The 23,601-nt window shown below is 52.1% G+C and overlaps 1 protein-coding gene across 6 annotated transcripts in view; it reads right to left on the minus strand.

Annotated features, from left to right (window-relative positions):
* Ksr1 (kinase suppressor of ras 1) overlaps positions 1-23,601 on the minus strand; it is a 145,642-nt gene that overhangs the window by 25,686 nt on the left and 96,355 nt on the right. For all 6 annotated transcript variants that reach the window (XM_048794459.1, XM_048794446.1, XM_048794453.1 and 3 more), the window contains 8 exons: positions 16,340-16,487; positions 11,810-12,269; positions 9,208-9,212; positions 6,846-6,906; positions 4,404-4,487; positions 3,242-3,303; positions 3,040-3,146; positions 615-783 (listed from right to left, as the gene is read on the minus strand). In XM_048794459.1, coding sequence (XP_048650416.1) covers positions 615-783; positions 3,040-3,146; positions 3,242-3,303; positions 4,404-4,487; positions 6,846-6,906; positions 9,208-9,212; positions 11,810-12,269; positions 16,340-16,448 — 1,057 coding nt within the window. In that variant the 5' untranslated portion in view covers positions 16,449-16,487. The remainder of the gene's footprint in view (positions 1-614; positions 784-3,039; positions 3,147-3,241; positions 3,304-4,403; positions 4,488-6,845; positions 6,907-9,207; positions 9,213-11,809; positions 12,270-16,339; positions 16,488-23,601) is intronic.

Raw genomic sequence — 23,601 nt, forward strand, 5'->3', positions numbered from 1 at the left:
GCTCCATGCAGACCCAGGGCATCCTGGGCTGTGCGGAGCACTACAGATCAGCCCTGGCTCAGGCCTACTCCCCCAGCGCCCCTGTGGGGACTCAGTGTCCTCATCTGTACCAGGGGTACCACCTAATTCTAACTTGACATGGTTTCCTTGTTTTATGGGAAGGAAGTAGAGGTCTCTTTTGGGTAGTTGGTCCTAACTGTGGAGTGTGCAGGTGACAGGTCCAAAAGCCCTGTCCTATGCTTTTTGGCTCAATATGCTGCCTGCTATGCCAACTGGGGGCCGAGAAGACCACCCTGAGTGAGTGATAATGCCCAGCAGAAGCCACCACAGCACAGGAGGACAGCGTGGGGATCAGGCCAAGAACACTCAGCCTGCCATGTGTTGGGGGACATGGGCTTGGCCCTGCCTCTTACAGGCTGTAAAACTCAAGGCAACCACTTGTCTCTGAACCTCTGTGTCCCCATCTATAAAATGGGTGCAGCAACCTCATCAACCCCAGAGCTCCTGCCTTTGAGGTCAGCATCACACAGACAGTGGTGGCCTTCGACCTTGAACCTGCCAGTGGTCTTCTGATTGCACCCCCGAGAACCCAGAGAAACCCAGAGGTGCGGTACCTGGGAAGTTGAACCTGCTGTCCCGCTGGCCAGGCGAGGGGTTGGGGGGTGTGGTGGCGCTGGAGGGGTTCGTTGGTGTCGGGAAGGGCGCTGGCGAGGAGGGCGTGGAGGACGTGGCGGAGGAGGGGTTGCTGCTAGAGTCCAGGGGGTTCATGGCGGGAGGGTGCTCCTGCAGGACCAGAGCGGGGGAATGGGGGGCTGAACTGCCCCACCAGGCTGCCCCCCACATGCCAGAAGCCCCCACTTTCCCACTGCAAAGGAGGCCAGCCAGGGGCCCTTAGGGTCCCACCCTCCGGCACTAAAATTTTCCAGGTCTAATATTTGGGGACGGCCACACATAGAGACCCTGCTCTCAAAGGCTCCTGTTCATCTTTCTTTTTTTTTTGGCGGGGCGGGGGGTACTGGGGATTGGACTCAGGGGCACTTGACCTCTGAGCCACATCCTCAGCCCTATTTTGCATTTTATTTAGAGATAAGGTCTCACTTAGTTGCTTATTAGCACCTCGCTTTTACTGAGGCTGGCTTTGAACTTGCGATCCTCCCGCCTCAGCCTCCCAAGCTGTTGGGATTACAGGTGTGCGCCACTGCTCCCAACTCCGTTCACCTTTCTTATTTCAGCTCAATCACACTTTCCTCCCAGAGGCCCTTCCTGGACACCAGGGCCTCGGAGGGTAGGAGGGAGTTGCTCAAAATAGGGCCAAGTGCCAAGTTCAACCTGTGTCCTCAGCAGGCCCTGGAGACTGGGGGATGCACAGCATGATGAAGCCCACCTGAGCTGGTACAGTGGACCTCACTGGTCAGTAAGCCAACCCTGTGCAGTGCCAACTAAAGGAAGAGGCTGGACTGGGTCCACTGAGCCCTCACTCTTCCTGATCATCCTCCAAGGCTCAAGACCCTCCACTAATCCCTGGCCTCAACAGTGGCAATGAGGACAGGACAAGTCCTAGCAGCTCCTCTCAGCAGCTGTGTGACTCTGGACAAACTACCTAACCTCTCTGAGCCACAGTGTGTCACCCATAAAGTGGGGGTATCCACTTGATGATCCATACAAACGCTTCCCAAGGCAGGCATCAGGAACATGGGGAACAAGACACTGCCCGGCCTCCCAGGGCATCTGCGCCAAAGGGGAATGGGGTGCGCAGAGGGGTAAGGGGCTGAAGAAGAGGTCAGAGAGAAGTGGGATGAACACCCGTTCTCAGCCAGGGCCACAGGCAACTGGAAGCTCGTGTTATAACAACGACCATCAACAGGACCCCAGAAGGACACGTGGGGTTGCTGCGCCGGGCGTGGTGAGAGAGACCGTTGGCAGCACCAGCTTCAGTGCCTCGGGTCCAGCTGTGTGTGCAGGAGGGCGGGCGGAGGTGGCCCTGGAGAGGCCACTGCGCTGACAGGCGGCTGAGGGTGGACAAGCAGGAGCAAACATGCCAGGCTGTGACTGAGCCTGGGTGAGGGATGTGGGAGGGGGCCCCAGGCACTGGAGGGGAGAGGACAGGGTGGGAGCAGGGGGGCTGGCATTGGGGGGCACTGAGGTATTTGAAGAATTTCAGCGGTCTGTCACAGGCTGGGAAACAAATAACAGGTGACAGATGGTACCCAGCCCTACGTGTGACCCTGTGAACATTCCCACTGCCCGAGGACACCCCGTGAACAAAGCACCATGATCCCCCTTCACCCAGGACAAAACTGAGGCTCAGAGAGGTCAAGCAGCTCACTCAGGTCACAGAAGCGAAGAGGACGAACTGCCGCCACTCACACCCAGGGCGGTGGCCCTGCCAGCACCTGAATGTCCCCCTACGGCTGCTGAACTCCTGGCTCAAGGTGATGGTACTGAGCTGTGGGGTCCTTGGAGGGGTGATCAGCTTCTGAGGGTGGGGCCGTCCAATGGGACACCAGCCTTTACCAAAGAGGTCAGAGGGACCCCTCTTCCCATTACATGAAGACAGCAAAAAGGCACACAGGCTCTCGGGGGACCCTGGGCTCAGCTTCCCCAGCTGGAAAATGCAGGTAATTCCAGCAGGTGCCCTTCAGAGCTTTTTTTAGAAAAACATTAATTAATTAATTAATATGGTGCTGAGGATGGAACCCAGTGCCTCACACGTGCCAGGAAGCACTCCAGCCCTGAGCCAGAACCCCAGGCCCCTTCAGAGCTATTTTAAGAGTCAAACGAATCACCAATGGAGAATTCCCGGCACACAGTAAGTGCTCAGGAAATGTTGGCTCAGAGGAGAAGAAAGGGCGTGGGAACCAAAGCTGCACAACCACCATTTGGATAGAACATGGAGCCTGCTGAGTGGCCGGGACAGGATCCCTCCTGACAACCGCAGCCACAGGTACTGGCCTGGAGTGCCCGGTCCTGCGTCCCCACCGAGCCTCCACTGGGGGGCGCCCTGCAGGAAGGAGCGGGCAGCTCCCCACCAGACCCTACCTTTTTCGTCAGTGCCTTGGGGAGGGTTCCAAAGTGGGGTTCGGCTGCTCTGTCCACAGGGTTGTTGATGTCCGAGGGGACGGATTCTGTCCTCCGAAGCCTTGTTACTGTGGAAAAGGGAGGAAACCCATCAGCAGGGTCACACCACGCTAAGGAAGGTTCCAGACCCCTGGAGGGAGAGGGGAGAGGGCAGGGCACTCACGTGGGAGGAAGGATATTCTACAGGCCGGGGCTTCTTTTGTGCACTTGTTGTGACACTTCAACCTGGTAAAGGGGGCGGAGTCAGAGCTGGGAGGGCGTGCACGTCATCAGAGCAGCTGTGTAGCTCTCACCCCCACTGCCTCAGTTTCCACAAACTTCTCAACAAACATTAGCTCCAAATTTACAACACTCCACCTTAACAGCAGCTGCCACCACTTGCAGCCTGCCATTTTCTGCAGTCCCCTACCTGGTCCTCACCGCCCCTGTGACTCACCGCAGGTCACACATGTATTCCTCCCATCTAAAGAGAGGATGACCTGCCACCCAGCTTCAGAAAGCTTGAGGCAAATCTGAACTTACAAAACACAAATGAGAATGTTTGCATTATCCAAAGGCCCCAAGGGTCCCAAGGGCAGTCCCTGGACTCAGGCCCCTGCTGTGTGGCCTAAGGGTCAGCTCCCAGCTCAGCAATGAAAAGAGCTGGCTGCTTCTCTGGGTTCTGCTGGTTGCACCCAGCCTCAGTGCTCTCATCAGTTAAAATGGGCTGACAGCTGGTGCCCTACAACGTTACACTGCTGCCGCAGGGCAGTGTGGAGTTTGGGGTCATCCAGGGCTCTCCACACAGAACATGTAGGGGAGCTGGAGGTCCCCCATTTAAAGCCAAGGATAGGGAACAGTGTGGGTTGAGCCGTGGGTCATCGGCTGTCCAATTGTCCTTCTTTCCCACTAGAAACTACAATGCTAGGAGAAAATAAAGCTGGTTTTGTACAGAATCTACATTCTCTTCTCACTCTTGCCCACTCAGAAGCCAACTCTGTTTTTACCCCTGCCTGCCGGTCTCCGACCCCTCATGTGCTGAAGTGAAAGGCTGAACTTCAGAACTCCCTACAGTTCCCAGAACAGGCCCCACTTTCCTCCCGGACTCTGGATTCCTTCTCCCCTAGTCTAAATGCTAAACTTCTATTCATCCTTCAAAGCCCACCTCAAATACCCACTTCTTGTAGGGGTGCCTCACTTCAATTCCCCTAGGGAGGCCTGGTGTGCTGAATGGGATTATGGGTAGCAGGTTATAAGGAACTCTTGACCTCGGACTTGACCTCAGGTCAAGTATCAGGACTGCTCCTGAACTCCAAGCGTTTCTCCCTCCCACCCTCCGCCTTCACCTGCAGTGCTTGCACTTCACTCCAAACATCATGCTCTTCTGGCACACGTGGCAGACCTGCGACAGCCAGGACTTGGTAGAGAACCTGTAGCGGGTGGACACAGAGGGGTTCCCAGGGCTGCATCCCAGAGCCCCAGGAAACCTCTCCCAGAGGCCACCACTCCCTCCCCACCAGGCAGATTTCCCAGCCACAAAGTCACCAGTGTCCATGTTTTCCAAATGGTGCGGTCACTGGTGCTGAATTTGGCAAGAACAATCAAAATCACCCATGGGCTTCCCCTTTGAGCTGGCAACTGGGTCCTAGGAATTTACCAACAGAGCCTCCCCCAGGTATCAAATCAGCAAGGCATCTCTGCAGTATGAATACAGTAGGAAGACCAGAAATGACCTATGGCCATCACCAGTGACTGACTAAAGCAGGCTCCGGCCATACAAAAGAACACTACATGGGGCTGGGGCTGGGGCTGGGGCTGGGCTGGGGCACAGCGGTACAGCGCTCGCCCAGCACATGTAAGGCCCTGGGTTCGATCCTCAGCACCACATTAAAAATAAATAAACAAATGAAAAGACATCATCAAGAATATCTCAAAGGATTGAATTTATATAGAATATTGTCCCTTTAAAAAAAAAAAAAAGAACACTGCAGCCAGAAAATAAAACTAGGAAATTCCTTTTGTGCAAATAGAGAGCAAGCTTCAAGTCACATCATCCACTGATAAAATTAAGGTCTAATATCATTTAATGTTAATATGATTCCATTAATACAGAGTTCAAGCACAGGAAAAACGCATCTATGACGGTAGCCACGAGTAGTGATTGCTCAGTGGTGACATTATCAATTGGGAAGAGCCAAAGCAAACTTTTTGGTGTGCTGGAATTCCTGTATCTGCATCTGCCTGGTCTCAACAGGGTCTATGTACATAAATGCACATGTGCATTTTGCTCTAAATAAATTATGTAATTTTTAAAAAAATATTTTTTTTAGTTGTTGATAGACCTTTTTTAAATTTATTTATACACAGTGCTGAAAATCGAACCCAGTGTCTCACACATGCCAGGCAAGTGTGCTACCACTGAGCCCCAGCTTCAGCCCCAAATTACGTAATTGTAAAAGGAAAAAAAAGCAAAGTACAAAATAGTGTGTATAATATATATTATTTGTGTAAAATAAAAAGCAAAAAACCAAATATACATATTTGGTAATTATAAAATCTCTCTAGGAGATAGATACAAAAGAAATTGGGGAGCCAGGAACAGGGGTGAGGGAGGACTTTTCTGTCTTCCTTTTTAAACCTCTTAGATTTTGAATACATGAGTGCCTTTTCAGCCCCAAGTTTAAAACATTGAAAAACAAATGGTAGCCTAGAAGGCAGGATGCAGTTGGAGCAGGTGGAATCCTCCAGAAAAAGACACTAGGCCAGCCCACAGTGGGGGGAGACCGAAGAGCAGACAGATCTTTCGTTTTTGGAGGAATGTGAGTAGTATCGTGTCTGCTGTGTGTCCTTGAACGTCAGCTCACTTGGTCACTATGACCACCCCTAGGAGTTAGGCAGGCCCAGGATTCTTAGTACACAGGCCAGAAGCCAGCTTGGACAGGTAGGTGACAGGCCTGGCCTCCCTGTTCATGGGTGCCCTGGACCCTGCTGCCCAGGCTATGGGTACAGATGTCCCAGCTCTGACAAGGGTCCACGCAGAGGTCTCTGGACTCGAGCTCTGTCTTACTAAGTGTGACCTCAGACATGGTGCTTAATCCTGGGGACTTGCAGTTGCCCTCTGGGAGACGACAGGCCCTGGCAAGGGGCAGTACCCTTGAGAGCATTCCCTATCACACTTACAACAGCCTTTAACAGGGACAGCCAGAGCATGGGCGTCCCAAGACAGTGTCCTGCTGGCCACCCAGGGGCCATGAGATACCACCCAGACCTTTGGGGCCTGCACACACAGCCTCAGGAGCATTGAGGCCAAAACCTCTGGACAGTCTACATCATGGGCCCACATCAGCCCTCTTCTACGTTTGTGAGCTCCAGTTACCGAAAGTTAAAAATCTAGATGAGGAGCAGGCCTGGGAATGTGGATTTCCTGCAAGCTCCTCAAAGCTCCTGGTGAGTGGCCAGCCCAGGACCTCACGACGTCACAGGGTGTGGAAGAGGCTCTCGGCTCCTCCTTCCCACAACTTGGCCCTATTCATCCTGGCACCCATGTCTTGGGAAGGGAAGAGGGCACTTTCCCTCAGCAGAGTGGGAAAGAGACACAGGAGGGGCAGGGGAGGCCCAGCAAGTCCATATGGCTGGTGATGAGGTAGGTGCAGGTTTGTGTCACTCAAGGAGACAGGCAGTCAGGCTAGGGGCAAAGAACCCTAGGCCAGGACAGATGCCCCTGTCAGTGGGCCTCCCAGCACCCTCTGGTCCCAGCCCAGCTCTGCACCCCTCCCTACTGGACTCACCTATGTGTCACCGAGAGGCCGATGTCCCTTCGTACCGTCTGTGGGGATCCATGTGGAAGATCTGCAGGCAAAGAAGTCAGGTTGGGCAAGCTGAGGAAGCTCTGCCTATGACCTTGCAGTTCAGAGGTCGTGGGCCAGAGGGGATGCTAGGTGTCACACAGTAGAGCAATGCTTACCTGAACCAACACCTATCAAGATAGGGACAGGCCACCTAGGCCAGGGGACGGATGCCACCTCCCTCATACTGGGCTTATTCTCTGGTGGAAGCTGCCACCTGTCTCTGCAGTGCTCAGCCTGTGTCCCCGTGGGGTCAGCCTTGAAGGCAGGAGGTTAAGCACAGGTGGAAGTGGAAGCTTGACCTTGACCTTGGGTGGAGGCCACACGGTTAGCTACAGGGAGGCCCCTCAGCTCAGCCTGTACCCTTCCTCCAGAGGCACCCTGAGCACACTCCTGAGAGCCACCCTTGCCGGAATCAGACAGGAAGAGCGAGGACAAGATGAAGCCCCATGTGGCCAACCCCACTGGGGCCCTACCTTCTGAGCTCTGGGGACATCTCAGGTACCCTCTTTCCTTGGTGAGAGAAGGGCCACAGGCTCTGAATGCCCCTCTGCTTGCCTCCACAGAGGACATCCTGGGGACGCCTCTCCTGATCTGAGCTCCCCTAAGAACCAGTGTTTAAGGCCTGGTGGGTCTGGGTCACTGAAGGCTGCCCTGCATACAGCTGGTGCTCATTAAGTGCCAATCCTTCTCACACTAAGGGAATTTTGATGGGGACAAAAGGCTGAAGATCAGGGACATCACGATCCTATCACCTGGGGCTCTCTGGCTCATCTGCCACGGGGCTGATGCCTCTCAACTCCCCCCTGGGTCCTTCCACACCCTGGGTCCCATGAGAACCCAAGGCTGTCAAAATATAGGCTCTAGGAGGGGCTGGTGGCCAGCCTGAGAGACAGACAAGGGGCAACTGAGTCTTCAACTATCTGGCTCCGAATGCAACCTGTGGTTTGTACCACTGGCCACAGGTGGGGGACAGGGACATGAGATGGCATGCATCCCAGGCGTCCCTGCTCCTGATCTGGATGGGACTACTTGCCCTGAAGGCCTAATAGCCTTGCTTCTGTGGTTCCTGTGTTACCCCAGCAACAGGAGGATGACAGGGCCCAGGCTGTCTGGGGACGGGACTCACTGGACGTTTCTCTGAGTTTTCTTAAGGGTCTGGGGGCTCCTGCGTGTTCCCTGGGGACAGGGACATGCAGGTTCTCTCCTTTCATATGCCCTGCCCCTGGGGCTCCAGCAGTAGCTCCCTGCAGCTCTGTCACTGCCTCCTCAACCCTGCCTCCTCCTGGGGCCCTTCCTGCCCTCAAGTCGCTCTCCTTAGCCAGCTAAGGATGGTAAGAAAAGAAACTTCTATTTCATTCAAGCAAAACCAGGCACCCCTGCATTTCCACTCAATTAAAAGCAGATGCCAGGCATGGCCGACTCCCCGGCTCTGCCGTGCGAGAGGCCCTGCAGGACATGCCAGATTCTGTGCCCAACCTGGAGGTGGAGGGGCGGAAAAGGGGGTCCAGGGTTGTCTGGTCTTCCTCCTCCCCTCCTGGGAGGACATCAGCACCCTCCAAGTCCGAGTTGCCTCAAGCAATGTCCCTCTCCTGAAGAGTGGGGTCCTGAGACACCAGCCAGGGCTTTGAAGACAGCTCACGTCCACCTGAACCTGGCCAATGGCACCTCCCTCCTCTATCATAGCAGCCCAGAGAGCAAGTGTCCACCACAGAGGTCACTGCAAGGATAGCAGGGTGGAGACAGGACTCGTCACTGGACTGTGGAGGACTGTGACACTCTTAGAGCCCCTACTTCTCAGAGAGCAGCCACTGGCTGGGCTAAGGCCCGCCCATCATTTTTTATTTTTGCCCCCATAACTGGGGACTGAGCCCAGGGCACTCTACCAATGAGCTCTACGCCCCAGAACTTTTTTTTTTCTTTTCTTTTCTTTTTTTTTTTTTTTAAGGATGTAGTAAGAGGGAAAGAAATTGTACGTGGAGGTTAGCTAGATGGGGAGTGCGGGATGAGATGTTTAAGAAAGAGACTAAGTTGCCCAGGCTGGCCTTGAACTTGTGAGCCTCCTGCTGCTGCTTCCCATGTGGCTGGGATGACGGGCCTGTGCCACCACGCCCAGTTCTCAGCCACTCATTTTAAGGCCACCTGTCTTGTAACTACTCCCTGCAGTGGTTCCCAGTGCCAGTGCCTCTGGACTATGGAAAGGCCACGAAGGTTAAGAGAGGGTCAGAGACGTCCACCCCCGATGGGGACAGCACCACAGACACGACTCCAGGTGGCAGAAGGGATGAAAATGAATCACTCTTACCAAACCTGGAGGAGACAAAAAGGAGAGAGAAGGATTATGTCACCACACCAGCTCAGCATGTCCCTAGAACACCACCCCTGGGGAGGGAGCAGGCCAGGGGCTGGGACAAGCGACAGAGGCTTGGCTTGGGGCCAGGCTGGCTGAGTGACTGTGGGAATTGCTGCATGCTCTGTGGAAAGAATGTGTCCTCGATAAGAAGGGCCAGGAGAGCACTCCTGGGGACACTAAAACACCACCTTGTGCTGGGCACTCTAATGTGTCAGCTTCACGAAGCCTCGTCAGCATGGGACAGGCCACCCCAGCTCATAGCCGAGGAACCGAGCTTCATGGAGTCTTAAGTCACATGACCCCTAAGCTGGGCCGGTCTGCTGGCCAAGTTGTGGCTAGGAAAGAGGACAGGAATAACAGCTATGCAGAGCAGGAAGGTGGCCCCCAAGAAGGGCCAGGGGGGAACATACTCTGAGCAATGCCTCCTGTGGGACTGCCATTGCCCCCAGGGATGCAAGGAGCTGGGGGGAAGGAGGACATTGCATCTACCCTCCGGACTCACCAAGGTGGCCTGAGCATCCGTGTCAGTGCTGGTTCTGGTGGCCAGGGGAGGGTGGCTGAACTCAAGACTCCTAGGATCTAAGGTCAGTGATGTCACTGGCCTGACGCCCTGCACCCCACTGTATCAGAGGAACAGGATCAGGGCCTCCTAACCCTCTTCTCAGGAGAACATGAGAAATGAGCTCTGGCTTGAGTCCACCGTGAGGCCCCTCTGCCCACGTGGTAGTTACCACTGTGCTCCTCAGCCACATCTGCAGGGTACCCAGGCCCCGCAGGGCAGCCTGCTCAGTAGCAGCAGCATAGGGAACAAGTGATTTCTCTGGTGCACTGAAAATCATCAGAGCTCTCCAGGGTCCATCCCTGCGTCAGGATAGGGAGAGCAAGCCCCACTCCACTGCCCACGATAGAACAGGGCCTGAGGAACCTTCTAGAAAAGGGGTGCCTGTGCCAAGGAGAGAAGCCAGGTGCTTCAGCTCTCGGGGGTACAAAAAGTTAAGAGGGACCCAAAGAAAACAGCCCTTTTCCCCTCGGTCCTTCCTGCCCACAAAGGCATATGGACAGGAGTGGGTTTTAAAATAGCTAAAAGGAGAGTGATCTAAAGGTCCCTCAAAAGAGGACAAGTTAGAACTGTGCATTACAGACAAGGTTTTTGAAACAAGGTCATATGAATTATGACAGCTAATACATACAACTGACAACCTGCTGGGTCCCTGAAAGAGGAGCCAGGCTACTCAGTAAAAATGGTGGGAGTGGGCTGGGGTTGTGGCTCAGTAGTAAAAGCACTTGCCTGGCATGTGTGGGGCACTGGGTTCAATTCTCAGCACCATGTATAATAAATAAGTGAAGAAAATAAAGGTCCATCAACAATTAAAAATATATATTTAGAAAAAAATGGTGGGGGTGCACTTTACCACGCACCCCTGAGTGACAGATGGACATGAGGCCATAGTGCTACTGCATTTTTGGATCATGTGACTACCACTTCTTCAAAATACACAGAAATAAAAATAAATAATAAAGATATTTGAGCCAAATATTCTAGTTCTCCCCTTCTGGGCACATAAGAGAACTGCATCGTTTGATTATCTTGTTTGGGAAAACTATGGATGGCAATGACTTCTAGGAAACGGTATAGCTATCTCTATCACAGAGAATTGGCTCAGGATTGATTCCAAGACCTCCTCATGGATATTAAAATCCATAAATGCTCAATAAAATGGCATAGTATTTACATATATATATATATATATATATATATATATATATATCTCCTATGTACTTTTTTGGTGGTGGTGGGGTTACTGGGGATTGAACACAGTGCTACTGAGCTACATACTCAGTTCTTTTTATTGTTTAATTTTGAGACAACTTCTGGTTAAGTTGCTGAGATTGGCCTGGAGGTTGTAGGTCTCCTGCCTTAGCCTCCTGAGTTGCTGGGATGACAGGAGCACCATGACACCTAGCTTAACCTATGCACTTTTTCCTGTATACTTTAAATCATCTCTCGATTACTTATCATACCTCATACAACTACAAGAAAAAAAGTCTATACATGTTCAGTACACACACAACTATCACAGGTTTAACTACATACTATACATTAGCAACAAGATAAGTTTCTTCTTCTCAACATTTTCAATCCCACATTGGTTGGATCAGATGTAAAACTCCGGGATGCAGAAATCCAACTGTACTTAATTGCCAGTGCACAACATCTAGAATGCACTTTTTTCATGGCTATAGTGGCCTGCCTGTGACCTGGAAGGAGACTGACCCACAATGGACCAGTAGTACAAATGAGAAATAAACGTTTGCTGTTTGAAGCCCTGGAGATTTGGGGGCTGTTTGTTACTGCAGCCTAACTCAGCCTACCCTGACTGATACACGGCACTATCTCATTTGTGTGTATATGTAAAGAAAAAAATCTAGTAGGCTTCAATCCAAACTGCTAATCTAGTGTGAGGGGACAGACTGAGAGATGCCGGTACCTTCAGCTTTTAAATTTATACCCTTCTCTGTTGGTTGGTTTTCTCTGTCCACAGTTCAAACTCACCTCATCGGGGAGACCTCGTCGATGCGGTTCCCCAGCTGAGACTCGTGGGACTTGCTCCGGGTGAGCGTGGGGAAGCTGGGCAGCAGCTGGAAGACCTTGCGGCTGGGCGGCGGGGGTGTCCGCGGTGGCTTCAGCTTGGCATGCCGTCGCAGCTGGGGCGTGGTGGGCGGGGTGATGAAGCTGTGCAGGGCGCGGGGCGTCAGGCGGCCGCTGGCGTGCAGGGGGATACAGGTGTCCAAGAGGCCCTCCCCAAGGCCAGGGGCTGGCGAGTCCAAGGCAGGCAGCGCTGACACGGAGATGGAGCGAGGGCCCTGGCCACTGCTGCCCACTCGGCCCAGCTGCGAGCTCCCCGGTGGCCAGGGCAGGCTGGCAGGTGGGAGGGTATCCGCGCAAGGGCCTGAACTACTTTCTCGCCGAGCATCCAACGAACTCCAGCCTGAGTCCTCTTTGTGCTCACCTCCTGTGGGCCAAGGAGTCGAGTCACACCCAGCTGGGGACAGAAGGGATTTACAGATCCAACAGCCAGGGTCTGCAGAGGCTGGCACTTGTCTGAGGTGGCATCAGTCCTCAGTGGAAGGCTCCAGCCCCCACCTCACCTGGCTTCCGAGGGCCTCCTACCTCCCCACAGCACTTTCAGCCTGAAGCTGCCAACTGGAAATTGCTGTCTGCGCTGTGCCCAGGGGAAACAGGCCCAGAGATGGAAGGACTTGTGCAGGGATCTTACTGTCTGTCGCATCTAGGGGCAGCAAGCTGGGAACCAACCCTACCTTAGAAAAGAAAGCCGGGGGTGTAGAGGGAAGGGCAGGGTGGTCCATTCATCCCAGCACTGTGCTGGCTGCTGGGTTTAAAGGTGCAGAAAAAGACAACCCAAGTTTGGAGAGGCCAGCAGGGGTGACAGACATGCAACACAGCGTGCTGTGAAATGGGACAGGGATGTACGGCATTCTATGCGGGAGAAGGATGCTCCATCTGCCTGAGGGTGAGGGCTGAGCAGGCGGGTGAGGGCTTACCAGGCTGAGGGGAAGGCCAATGCAGAGGCACCGAGGACTGCCACCTTCCCATGTAACTGCAGAGTCCCGTGTGCCCAAGAGCTCCGGATGAGCCCAGGAGGGGTAAGGGATGCAGATGGAGGGGTCAGCCCAGCTGGGGCCAGCTCTGGAAGGCCCCAGATGTCTTGCTAAGGACTTTAGGTTTGATCCAATAGGAGATGGGGAGAACTGAAGGGTCAAGGGCAGGGGGGCAAATTCAAGAGGCTCTCAGAGAAAAGAGAAGGTACTTCTCTCTCCACATGAGCAAATGGGAGGACAGGAAGGGGGACCTTGGCTCAAGACCGAATGAGCTTCCACGTGGAGACTTTTCACAATGTGCTGCACCCACCCCCTTCCCCTGGTCCTCCCTGCAGTGCTCTCCTCACCCTGGTGTGCAGGGGAGGTCCCTATGATTGATTTAGAGAGGCCACGGACACCGAGCAAGGTCAGACAGCTATGAAAGTGGGGGGATGGGAGCTGAACCCCTTGATCTTGACCACACACCACTCCTTTACCACAGCGCTGGGGAGGCTGGACACAGCGGAAAAGCGTTGGAGGCAATGAGCTCTCGGTTCTCAGAGGTGGTCAAGCCTCGTCCACATGGCCCCCTGTGGCTTGGGGGTGTTGCTTTCACAATTCATAGTTTCTTAGTGAGTTTCATCACCTTTGCAAAGAGCCTGCCTGCCCCCCACCCTCCGCCTTCACAGTATGACTTTTCAGTCATGAGTCACTTGGTGTTATGGTTTAGACATTAGTTGTCCCCCAAAAGCTCATGTGAGGCAATGCAGGAAGAATTAGAGGTGAAATGATGGGGTTATGAGAGCCTTAATCTAATCAGTGCGTTCACCCACTAGCAGGGATTAACTGAATGGGACTGAAGGCAGGTAGGGTGTGGCTGGAGGAGGTGGGTCACTGAGGGCCTGACTTTGGCGTATGTTTTATCCTGATGAGGACAGCTCTCTCGCTCTCTGCTTCCTGGTGCCATGTTTCCTCCACCACACTCTTCCACCTTGGGTCCTCCCATCAGGATCCAAAGAATGGCGCTGGCCATCTATGGATCAAGACCTATGACACTGTGAGCCCCCAAATAAACTTGTCCTCCTTAAAACTGTTCTTGTCAGGTCTTTTGGTTGTAGCAGTGAAAAAGTTGACTGAAACAACGGGGCAGAATGAGTTAGCCTTTCGGTTGTTGTGGGGCTTGGTCCTTTAGAACTGCTGCTGAGGCGAAGGCTGAGCCTATCTGCTGGCCTAGTGGAGGCGACAGGCACATGTATCTTGTTGAGAGGATGAAAAAATAAGTCCCATGAATCTATGCACAAGTCTGCCACCAAAGGAGACAAACTCCAAATTCTTCAAATTGCCTATTTAATCACCACCTCTTTGGATCACTATTAGGGATATGAAGGGCAACACCAGTCAATTGGCAGTGGGGCTGCTTGAGAATGACCAGAGTCACTCAATAGAAGAGTTGGTGGATTGATTAGTGATGTCTGCCGTGGACACAGCATGGGGCAGATGGGCAGGAATGATCATTCTCTACTCACCAGCATAGAGAATTGCCCTTCACTCGCCTAAAACGATACCACAAGGGACATGATATTAACATTTTCCTCCATCACTCCACAGGTCTAACTCTGGAAAGGGAATCTAAGCACATCTCCTTAACTAAGTTCATCTTCACAACAACCCTATGAGCAAGGGGCTGCTGCTACCTATTATCTCTAGTGTAGACGGGGAACCTGAGGCACAGTGAGGTTAAATAAGTGAACAAGGAGCATGAGTTGTAAGTGGCCATGCAGAGGCTACTTGGATTTCATGGCTCATTTTTACTGGGACTACCTCTGAATGCATGACCTTATCAAGTGGCATTCTTGGCACCCATGCAATCCCCCTCCCCCTGCAAGTGCTAGCGAAGTACAGTCACAAGCAGGCAGACACAGGCCCCCATCCTGGGCACATCCCAGCCCAGGATGCAGGGGTCTAGATGAGACTGAGTGAAAGAAAGAACCTGCAAAAGGTCCAGGTAAGAGATGGGGAGAACTGAAGGGTCAAGGTCTCCCCATCCAGAACAAAAGAGTCAAGGTCTCTTTTCCAGGTCCTCTTCCTGGGCACAGTGGACAAAGGACCCTCTAAGGGAGAAACCAAAGTTCAAGGTTCATCTCTGGCCCATGCCAGGTGTGGGATCCCAGACACCTCACCAGATGCTGCCAATGCTTTGAACTGCAGCCACGTGCCTGGCACACAGTAGGTGCTTAAGAAATTAGTGATCTCTCTATCTTGGCATCTGGGACAGGCAGACAGCAGCCCTCATGACTCAAATGGCTCACTACCACTCAACAGCTGGCTCCTCTACAGTTCTTTAAAATCCAGGCATCCCGGAGGGAGGGCTGATGAGTCACCCCAAAGATTTCAGTTCGGGAGGCAAGTCCTACTCTCCACCACCATTGGAATCTGAGGCTCAACCATTGCTCTGATACAAACTGCTGTGTGTCCCTGACCACACCCTCTTCCCTCTCTGGGCTGTCTCCTCCTTTGTAAAATATGAGGACAAGAATGCTAACCATGCCTCTATCATGTTTATGTCCAGCACCTGCCTGGAGTGTCAAGATTTTCTTCATTGAGTGAAACTCTCTGCACAGCACTCTGTGTTCAGAGGACTTGGTATAATGCGGCCAGGGAAGAAATTAAACCCAGTCATCTCTGCGGGGGGGTGGGAATCAAGGAGAATCTAAACCTCAGTGCTTTTCTTAAGCCTCAGGCAGCAGGAGATAAGACAGGCGGCTCAGATTATTAAAAATGGGCCTAATTCCATTCATTAGGCTCATTTTAAAGCTTTATCTGTGTGGCAGCAGGAGCGTTAAGTCAGGCATTTGAAGCTGTTTCCAAGGTAAGATTTTAGAAAGCCTGCAAATAATTCCCCAGGACCTCGTCCTAATGTCAGGATTACACACTTGGCCAGGGACAGACAGTCTTGCACACACTCCCAGCTGAAAAGCCCTACAGTTTCTCTAATTGTGCTTGGCTCAGCTAAGCTCATAGCAGTGTGGGTCTTCTGCACACAAGCTCAGCCCCCTGATGGGGGGACCAGAGCTGGGGAGGAGCTGATGGGGATACCCAGGAATCCAGTGCAGGAAGCTAGTGGAAGGTACGGGGCCTGACCCTGCTGCGTCCCCAGGGGTGGGTGGGGATCATGCTGGGCTGGCCCCATGCGCTGGTCAGGGATTCCTAACAATCATTAAAACATTCCAGGGTTGAGAGTGGCCAGATCACCTGGACTCCAGAACCCATAGACCCTGGGAGGCCTCTGGCATGGCCCAGGCCCATCACACACCTCTAAACTTCTACCCTGGCCTTTCCAGGCTGCCCCGGACACCCTGAGCCACGCTTGCCCAGCCCCACTGCCCCCCTCCGCAGAGGTCCCACCCCCCAGAACCAGCCAGGCCTGGGGAGGCAGGCAGGTGCGGAGGCCTGGAGCAAGAGGAGGGAAGCAGGCCCCACCTACCCAGGCCTGTCACCTTCCGCAGGCACGTGAGGGCTTGCTGCAGACGGCCACACTCCTCGGCACTGGCCCCGCAGCGCCGCAGCGTCTCCTTCACCTTGGCCTCGTTCATCTCCAGCAGGGCATCCAGGGTGAGTTCTCGAGGGATCTCCTGAGGGGCACAGAAAGGACAGCCAGAGAGCCGGGTGAGCAGGGAAGCCTCACCACCCGCCTCAGCCTCCTCCGCCTGGCCAGGCCTCCTCGGGCTGAGTGGCAGGGGCCAGCTGCTGGTGGGGCCTCCGCCCAGAAGCCACCACTTGTCTGCGGACACAGGCAGAGCGCTCTCACCCCCACCCTCCACTCTCCCAGAGACAGCAGCTGAGTGGAGACACCAGCTTTGGGGTATGTGGGGTGGCGGGGCAACAGAAAGGCCCGGATGGGTGCGTTTGCCCTAGTTTCTTGTTATTCTTTGGCACAGGAAAGTTACAAATAGTCACGACTTTTTAGAACGCAAAGGTGGCCCTTTACAACTGTGTTGCATCTGAATCAAACAGCATGGGTTTCAAATAAAATTGGCTTAGCAAAAGAAGGAGAAAAAACAACCCTCACCAGGTACAGACAGGTCCTATTTAATGCAGTCAGATCATCCACTGGGCTCCCTAACTCCTGAGGGTCAGAGAGGCCCCATTACCTGTGTAGAATCACTCAAATAGTAAGGAAAAGAAAGTGGATGGGGGGAAAGAATTGTATTTTTTTATACTGCAGACTGAACCCTGGGGTGCTTTGCCATTGAGCTATATCTCCAGGCCTTCTTATTGATTGATTGATTGATTGGGATAGGGTTTCACTAAATTGCTGAGGGTCTTACTAAGTTGTCCAGGCTGGCCTTGAACTTGCAATCCTCCTGCCTCAGGCTCTCCAAGATTATAGGCGTGTGCCATTGTGTCCAATTGGTTGGAAGAATTTTAAGGTGGTCCTAAGACCTCTGTCCCTGGTGCTATTCCTGATTATATTACATTACATGCCAAAAAGGGAAACTGTCCAAGTAAGTCTAAGCTCATCACAAGAGCCCTTCAAAAGCAAGGAGTTCTCTCTGGTTCATAACACAGAGGAAGGCAGAGACTTTAAACACAGAAAGAACTTGGTATGGACTTTGTAGATGGAGAACTGGGGAAGAAATCAGGTGGCCTCTCATGTAGCCTCTAGGAGACAGGGTGACATTCGACAGACAGCCAACAAAGTTGAAATGGGGGCCTTGAACATACAGTAATTTTTGAGGCTCAGAGTAGGAGACTCTTAATATATAGCTTTGTAATTTGCTATTTATTTAGGCCATGCTGAGCAATTTGATCTGAAGGAAATTAAAAGGTCTTTAAGAGTAGGCTCTGAATCCAGGTCCCTCTAACCCTGGCTTGCTTTTCCCACCCAGGTGCAAGGAGAGGTTCTCTGAGTTCCCTTATCTGCATTAAGATCAGGTTGCAAGAGGGACCACTGCTCTCTCTGTCCCCATCTGAAATCCCACCATCTATTTCAGATGAGAGGACTTGGGACTGTGATCAGTGGCCTTCCACTGCAAGAGATGTCAATCCCTTGGGCTTACTCAAATTTCAAAGAGAATGATTTTGCAAGCTAATTTTTGTCTCTGGGACCATCGATTCACCTAATTATCTCTTAGGATCTCTCAAAATTGTCTGCATTCCCCATTCTTCCCTTCCCCTACAGACAAAGGGGGACAGAAGCTTCGGAATCATTTTGGGCTAGTGGATAAGTACAATACGTGATTGACTCTGTGCACGTAATCAGCTCATGTGTCTTTTCTCCAATTCCATCTGTCTCTCTCAGTTTATTCCAAGAAACCGTCAGAAGACAGAGAGGAAATTTCACTTTGCTCCTAAAGTCACATGGAACTGGATTTTACCAATAACCTAAGTGAGCTTAGAAGTGGATTCTCCCCCAAAGTTTCCCTAAAAGATGCCTGCCTGGCTGACACTTGATTTAGTTCTGTAAAAATACCTAAGCAGGGAAGGGAGCAGAGCTGGTCTGGATTTTTCTGTCCATCTTTTACCTACACAGCTGTGAGCTAACAAATACGTGATGCAAAAAAGGAACAATGATAAATAAATAAATATGTGATGCTTGAAGTTGCTAAATTTCTTATGCAGCAACAGAAAACTAATACAAAGGATGAATATTTGCGTCAGGTCTGACTCCAAAACCTCAGGCCTTTCCTCTTTCAAGCAGGTACAAAAAAGCCTGGAGCTGATCCAGAGAACCAGTCAGGTCCTTGGCCACCGGGAGCACAGCCCAGTGTGGGCTGGGGGGTGAGTGAGGAGAGGGAGGTCATGCAAACAAGTAATGACAACACACTAAGATACAGGTGAGTACAGACAGAATGCAAAGAGCTACATGGCTGGATGGGGTTTTAGATTCTCCCCTTCTTTCCTTTTATATTTTCTAGATTTTCTATAACAGGGAAGGCCAGATACCTTATAGCAAATAATCCTATAAAGGTCATAGCTCTTGAGAACTTAAGTTGATTTTTCAATGACCCTTTTTTTTTTTTTTTTCAGCAAGTTGTGTCTTAATTTTATTTATTTTATTTTTGGTTCCAGGGATTGAACCCAGTGGCACTTAACCACTGAGCCATGACCCCAGTCATTTTTTGCATTTTTATTTAGAGACAGGTTCTGGTAAAGTTGCTGAGGGCCTCATTAAGCTGCTGAGGCTGGCTTTGAACTCGTGATCTTCTTGCCTTAGCTTCCCAAGGCACTGGGATTACAGGCATGCCACCATGCCCAGCTTCTAATTTTATTTTATTTATTTATTTTTTTGATACTGGGGATTGAACTCAGGGGCACTCAACCACTAAGCCACATCCCCAGTCTTATTTTGTATTTTATTTAGAGACAGGGTCTCACTGAGTTGCTTAGTGCCTAGCTTTGGCTGAGGCTGGCTTTGAACTTGTGATCCTCCTGCCTCAGCTTCCTGAGTCGCTGGGATTACAGGTGTGTGCCATGGCACCTGCCTCTAATTTTATTTTAGATTATTCTTTTTGGTGGTACTGGGGTTTGAACTCAAGGCCTTGTGCATGCGAAGCAAGCACGCTACCAACTGAGCTATATCCCCAGCCCTCTAATTTTATTTTAAAAGAGTAATTTCACTGTTAGTCTATTCACGGTACTGTAAATCTCAGACCCAAGTGTCAAACTGAGCCTGATGGGGATCCGGGGGAGCCTGAGGGCCACAGCATGGGTCTACCCTGCTCCTTCCCCCACAGCACTATGCTGGTTGTCTTTGTGCCTGGCCAAAGCTGTGGCAAGACTCTCAGCCAAGGAGAAACAGACACGGAACAGAACCAAGAAGTACATCTTCTGTGGGATAAAAACCCCTGGTTGTCAGAAATCCTTTCAGACGATAAAACCAAAAGCCACACATGGATGCATCTATCCCAGGACAGCACTAATTAGAACAGCATAGACGGGGCAGGCGATTAAATAACGACCCAGAGGCTTCCACTCCATCCACTGCCTTCCTTTATCTCCCCCAGCACCATTTCTTCATCATAACACAGTTTTGACATCCTTTCCCTCCGGCATCTGGCCATGAAAACCAACTTGGCAATATCATCAGGCAAGATCAGGAGTGACCTTCAGCTTAACACACCTGAACGAGGCAACCTTCAACCCTGCACAGGATGGGCTGTCCTCCACCTGTCACCCACAAACACCCACACACAGGCACAGGCCCATGCACACCAAGGAGGACAAACATGCATTTTCTCCAAGGCTGTACGGGCTCAGAAGCTTTCTGGAAAATGAGAGATCTGCTTAAGGGAACCGAGCCCAGGAACAAACTGCAACCTAACTAAAATGCAAACAGGGATTTTTTTTTTTTTTTTTTTTTCTTTGTACCAGGGATTGAACACAGGANTTTTTTTTTTTTTTTTTGCCTTTTTATTCCCCTTGCCTAGCCTGTACCAAGTTTCAATTTATCAAATAAAATAATTAAATCCATTACTAAAAACGATTTGCCACACAGTCCGCCCAGCACTTTGTATACACTACCCCCACTCTAACCCATTCAGCAAGATGCTGCCGCTTAGTCCATTTGACTGAGACCTCGTGTGACTTAGTAGATGGCGGGGCCAGACCTGAAGCCCAGGCGTGCCACATCCCAGAGTTCCTTCAATTATCCCAGGCTGTCACTCGTTAACCTGGCAAAGCCTTGGGATGCAGTAGTTCCCTCTTCGAGAAAATTATTTTTTCAAAGTAAATTGAAGCAATTAATTTCTACCCACTTTTCAAAAGAACTACATTATAAAATGGACTGTTTCTTTGCCCTTTATGCAAGTTGATTGAAGGAGAGAGATAGAAGGCAGGCACAGTGGCATGCACCTGAAATTCCAGCAACCCAGGAGGCTGAGGCAGGAGGATCACAAGGTCGAGGCCAGTCTGGGCAATTAGCAAGACCCTGTCTCAAAATAAAAAGAAGTGGAAATGTACTTCAGTGTTAAAGCATTCTTGGGTCCAATCTCCAACCCTTCCCACTCACAAAAAGACAATGTGTTCAAATCCATTTCTTCAAAATATAAAAAAAATATATAAAAAAATATTTCCCTGTAGTCTCAAGTTAGCTGGAAAAATGTCTCTCACTCCCCTGAGGATTTGGGGATGTCTTCTCTCCTCAAATAAGGCAAAGGGTGACCTTTTCTTCCCCTCCCTTGCCTCCACTTTTTGCTCCAATTCACTGGGGGGCAGGCAGGGGTGCCGGGGAAAATGGCCACCTAAGACCCTCCTTAACGGGCGCTGCTCTGCCTCTCCCAGGCAGAGCCCTTAGACTTTTGGTGCTTCCTGGGGTTTGAACTACACCTTCCCTCATCAATGAAATCAGAGTGCTCAGCGCACCATCCACACTGAAGAGCAGTAGCGTCATTTCTGAGTGACTGTTCCACTGTCCAATCCCTCCTCCCTGCAGCTGGATGATTAAATTGGAGCGGAGACATCGCTGCTCTCCTTAGAAGCTGCAGTCAGTGGAGCTGGCCACTGTCAGAAACTGGTCACTTGGTACCACAAGGATCACAAACCCACACGCCTTGGTCCCAGTCCCTGGGCAGAAATGGGGCCAGCAGGAAAGTGCACGGTCCCTGGATCTATCTTTTTAAGGAGATGCAGGCGCTCTCTGCTGTGACCAGCTGCAACAGCAATGCTCATGAGAAACCCACCCTTGCCCTCGCTCAAGCTTTGGAGGGACAAGAGGCTGTGGAGGGGTGCCAGACCTTACAGCATTAAAGAAATCTGAATTTTTATGTTTGAATGGTTGATTTTTACATAATGGCAACTGATTCAAATCTGTGCAGATAATACAAGTCACATGACCATGGGTTACAGAGAGCCACCAGGCCTAAGTCTGGAGACCCCATAGGAAGAATGAGATGTCTTCTGAGAATCAGTGTAATCTGTGACCTTGCCCGGCAGCAGGTAGACTGGGTTGCCAGGCTTCATGGTGAGCCACCCACCCTGGAAACTGCACTCGGAAGGCCACCTGACTCCTAGGACTGATTGGGGACACAAAGTTAATCCAGAGTGGAAAGTACACAGGGCCGGCAGCCATGCTTGAACCAGGGGAACCAGCCCATGAAGAAGCAGCACCTCCTAACTGCCTGCTAGCTCAGTCTCTGAGCAACCCCTCAGGAGTGGCCCCCTGGTATCGTGGCTCAACCGTGCCCTGAATCAACTCCCCAGACCTTACACCCCACAGTGACAGGCACAGCCAGGTCTGCCTCTCTGGAGACCCTCTCACCGAAGGTGAGCTCGGGATCAGCCTGGCTTTCCAACTGAAGGTGCGCTCACAGGTGAAGCCACTCAGCAACCCTCTCCAGACTGGGGGACCCTTTAGCCACCAAAAGGCCCTGAACCTCGGGAGGGCATCCCCCCCTGCCTGAAAGCTCACAGAAGATACTGGGTCATTTCAAAGCCCTGGTGTTCAGGAGAAACTGAGGGTGGGAGTCCATATTAATTCCAAAAGAACCAGTGCCCACCTTCTTCCTGTCTAAAGAAGAAACTGGAAGTAGAAACCAAGAGGAAAAGGCTCAGGTGTCCAGCCCGCTGGGGGAAGCCCTGGCCCCCATGTGCCTCAGGGTTTGTCTGGGAGCACAGGAGTGGGTGGGGGCAGCAGCCCAGCCTCCCTGGCTTAGCTCTGCCTCTTTCCCTCAACCACAGTCAGTGTTTTCCGGTAGCTGGTCTTGAGTTCTTCTTTCTGATAGTGATAGAGAGCGGGGCCAGTTGAGCCCTGAGATCCCCCCCGTTCTGTGACAATTAAGCCATGCCATAACAGACTGCTTGCTGGTCTCTGTTCTCCACAGTGGGGATGGGTTGGGCCAAACATGGCGGCCCCTCCCCTCAGCAGCTGGTGGCAGCTGGTGTCACAGGCCACCCCGGGTATCAGATGGTATCCTGGGACTTACCAGCAGCCACGGGGCAGACTGGAATCTATACTTAGAAACCTGTGCCGACTGGCACCAGGAGCCATCCACACTCACTGTGGGTCCCTGTGGTGCCAGGGGCCTCACTGCCTGGGTGCAGGTCACAGAGACATGTCACAGTTCAAGCCAGAACTGAGGGGAGCCGGGAGAGGGAAGGCAAGGTGCAGATCCACACTGTGCGTTTCTGGTCAGCGTCCTCGTCTGGGGCACATAAGCCAGCAGAGTGAGGGCTCCGCGTCCACGGGTGCTGCTCTGAGGACCATTTGGCACCTGGACCCCTGTGCTGTAGGCAGTGCATCCCCCAGACTCCTTGTCTGTTGAAGAATTAAAGGGCCAAGAAGACCCTTAAATAGTCCCCAGGAACTTTTGAGGATTGCATTTGCTGGTCTTTAACAGGTCACAACAGTGAGGCAGCCCCACGGGCGGCCACAGGGAGCCTGTGCCTTTGTCTTAGGCCAGGGAAGGAGAAGGCAGAGAGGAAGGGCTGTTTCTGAGGGGGACAAGGGAGCAGATGTTCCTTCTGCCTGTTCCCACCCCTGGCACTGAGGAAGGAGGAGGAGGAGGAGGAGACCTGGATGATAACAGTCAGATATTCTGACTGGAGGGGCTGAGTCAGCAGGGTGGGCCGCCTTTAGGGTTTTCCACAGAGATCAGCAGCTAGTTTGGGGACACTGGCTTTGTCTGGGGACAGTTCTGGGCCCAGCCTCCTCACCATCTCACCCCCAGGAGGCCCAGCGGCCCACCCACTGCCCATCGGCCAGCATGGCAGGGAAAAGAGCCAGGCTTGGACCACCCCCGCCCCCCC

This window comes from Marmota marmota, unplaced genomic scaffold (genome assembly GCF_001458135.2).
Source record: "Marmota marmota marmota unplaced genomic scaffold, marMar, whole genome shotgun sequence".
Lineage (NCBI taxonomy): Eukaryota > Metazoa > Chordata > Mammalia > Rodentia > Sciuridae > Marmota > Marmota marmota.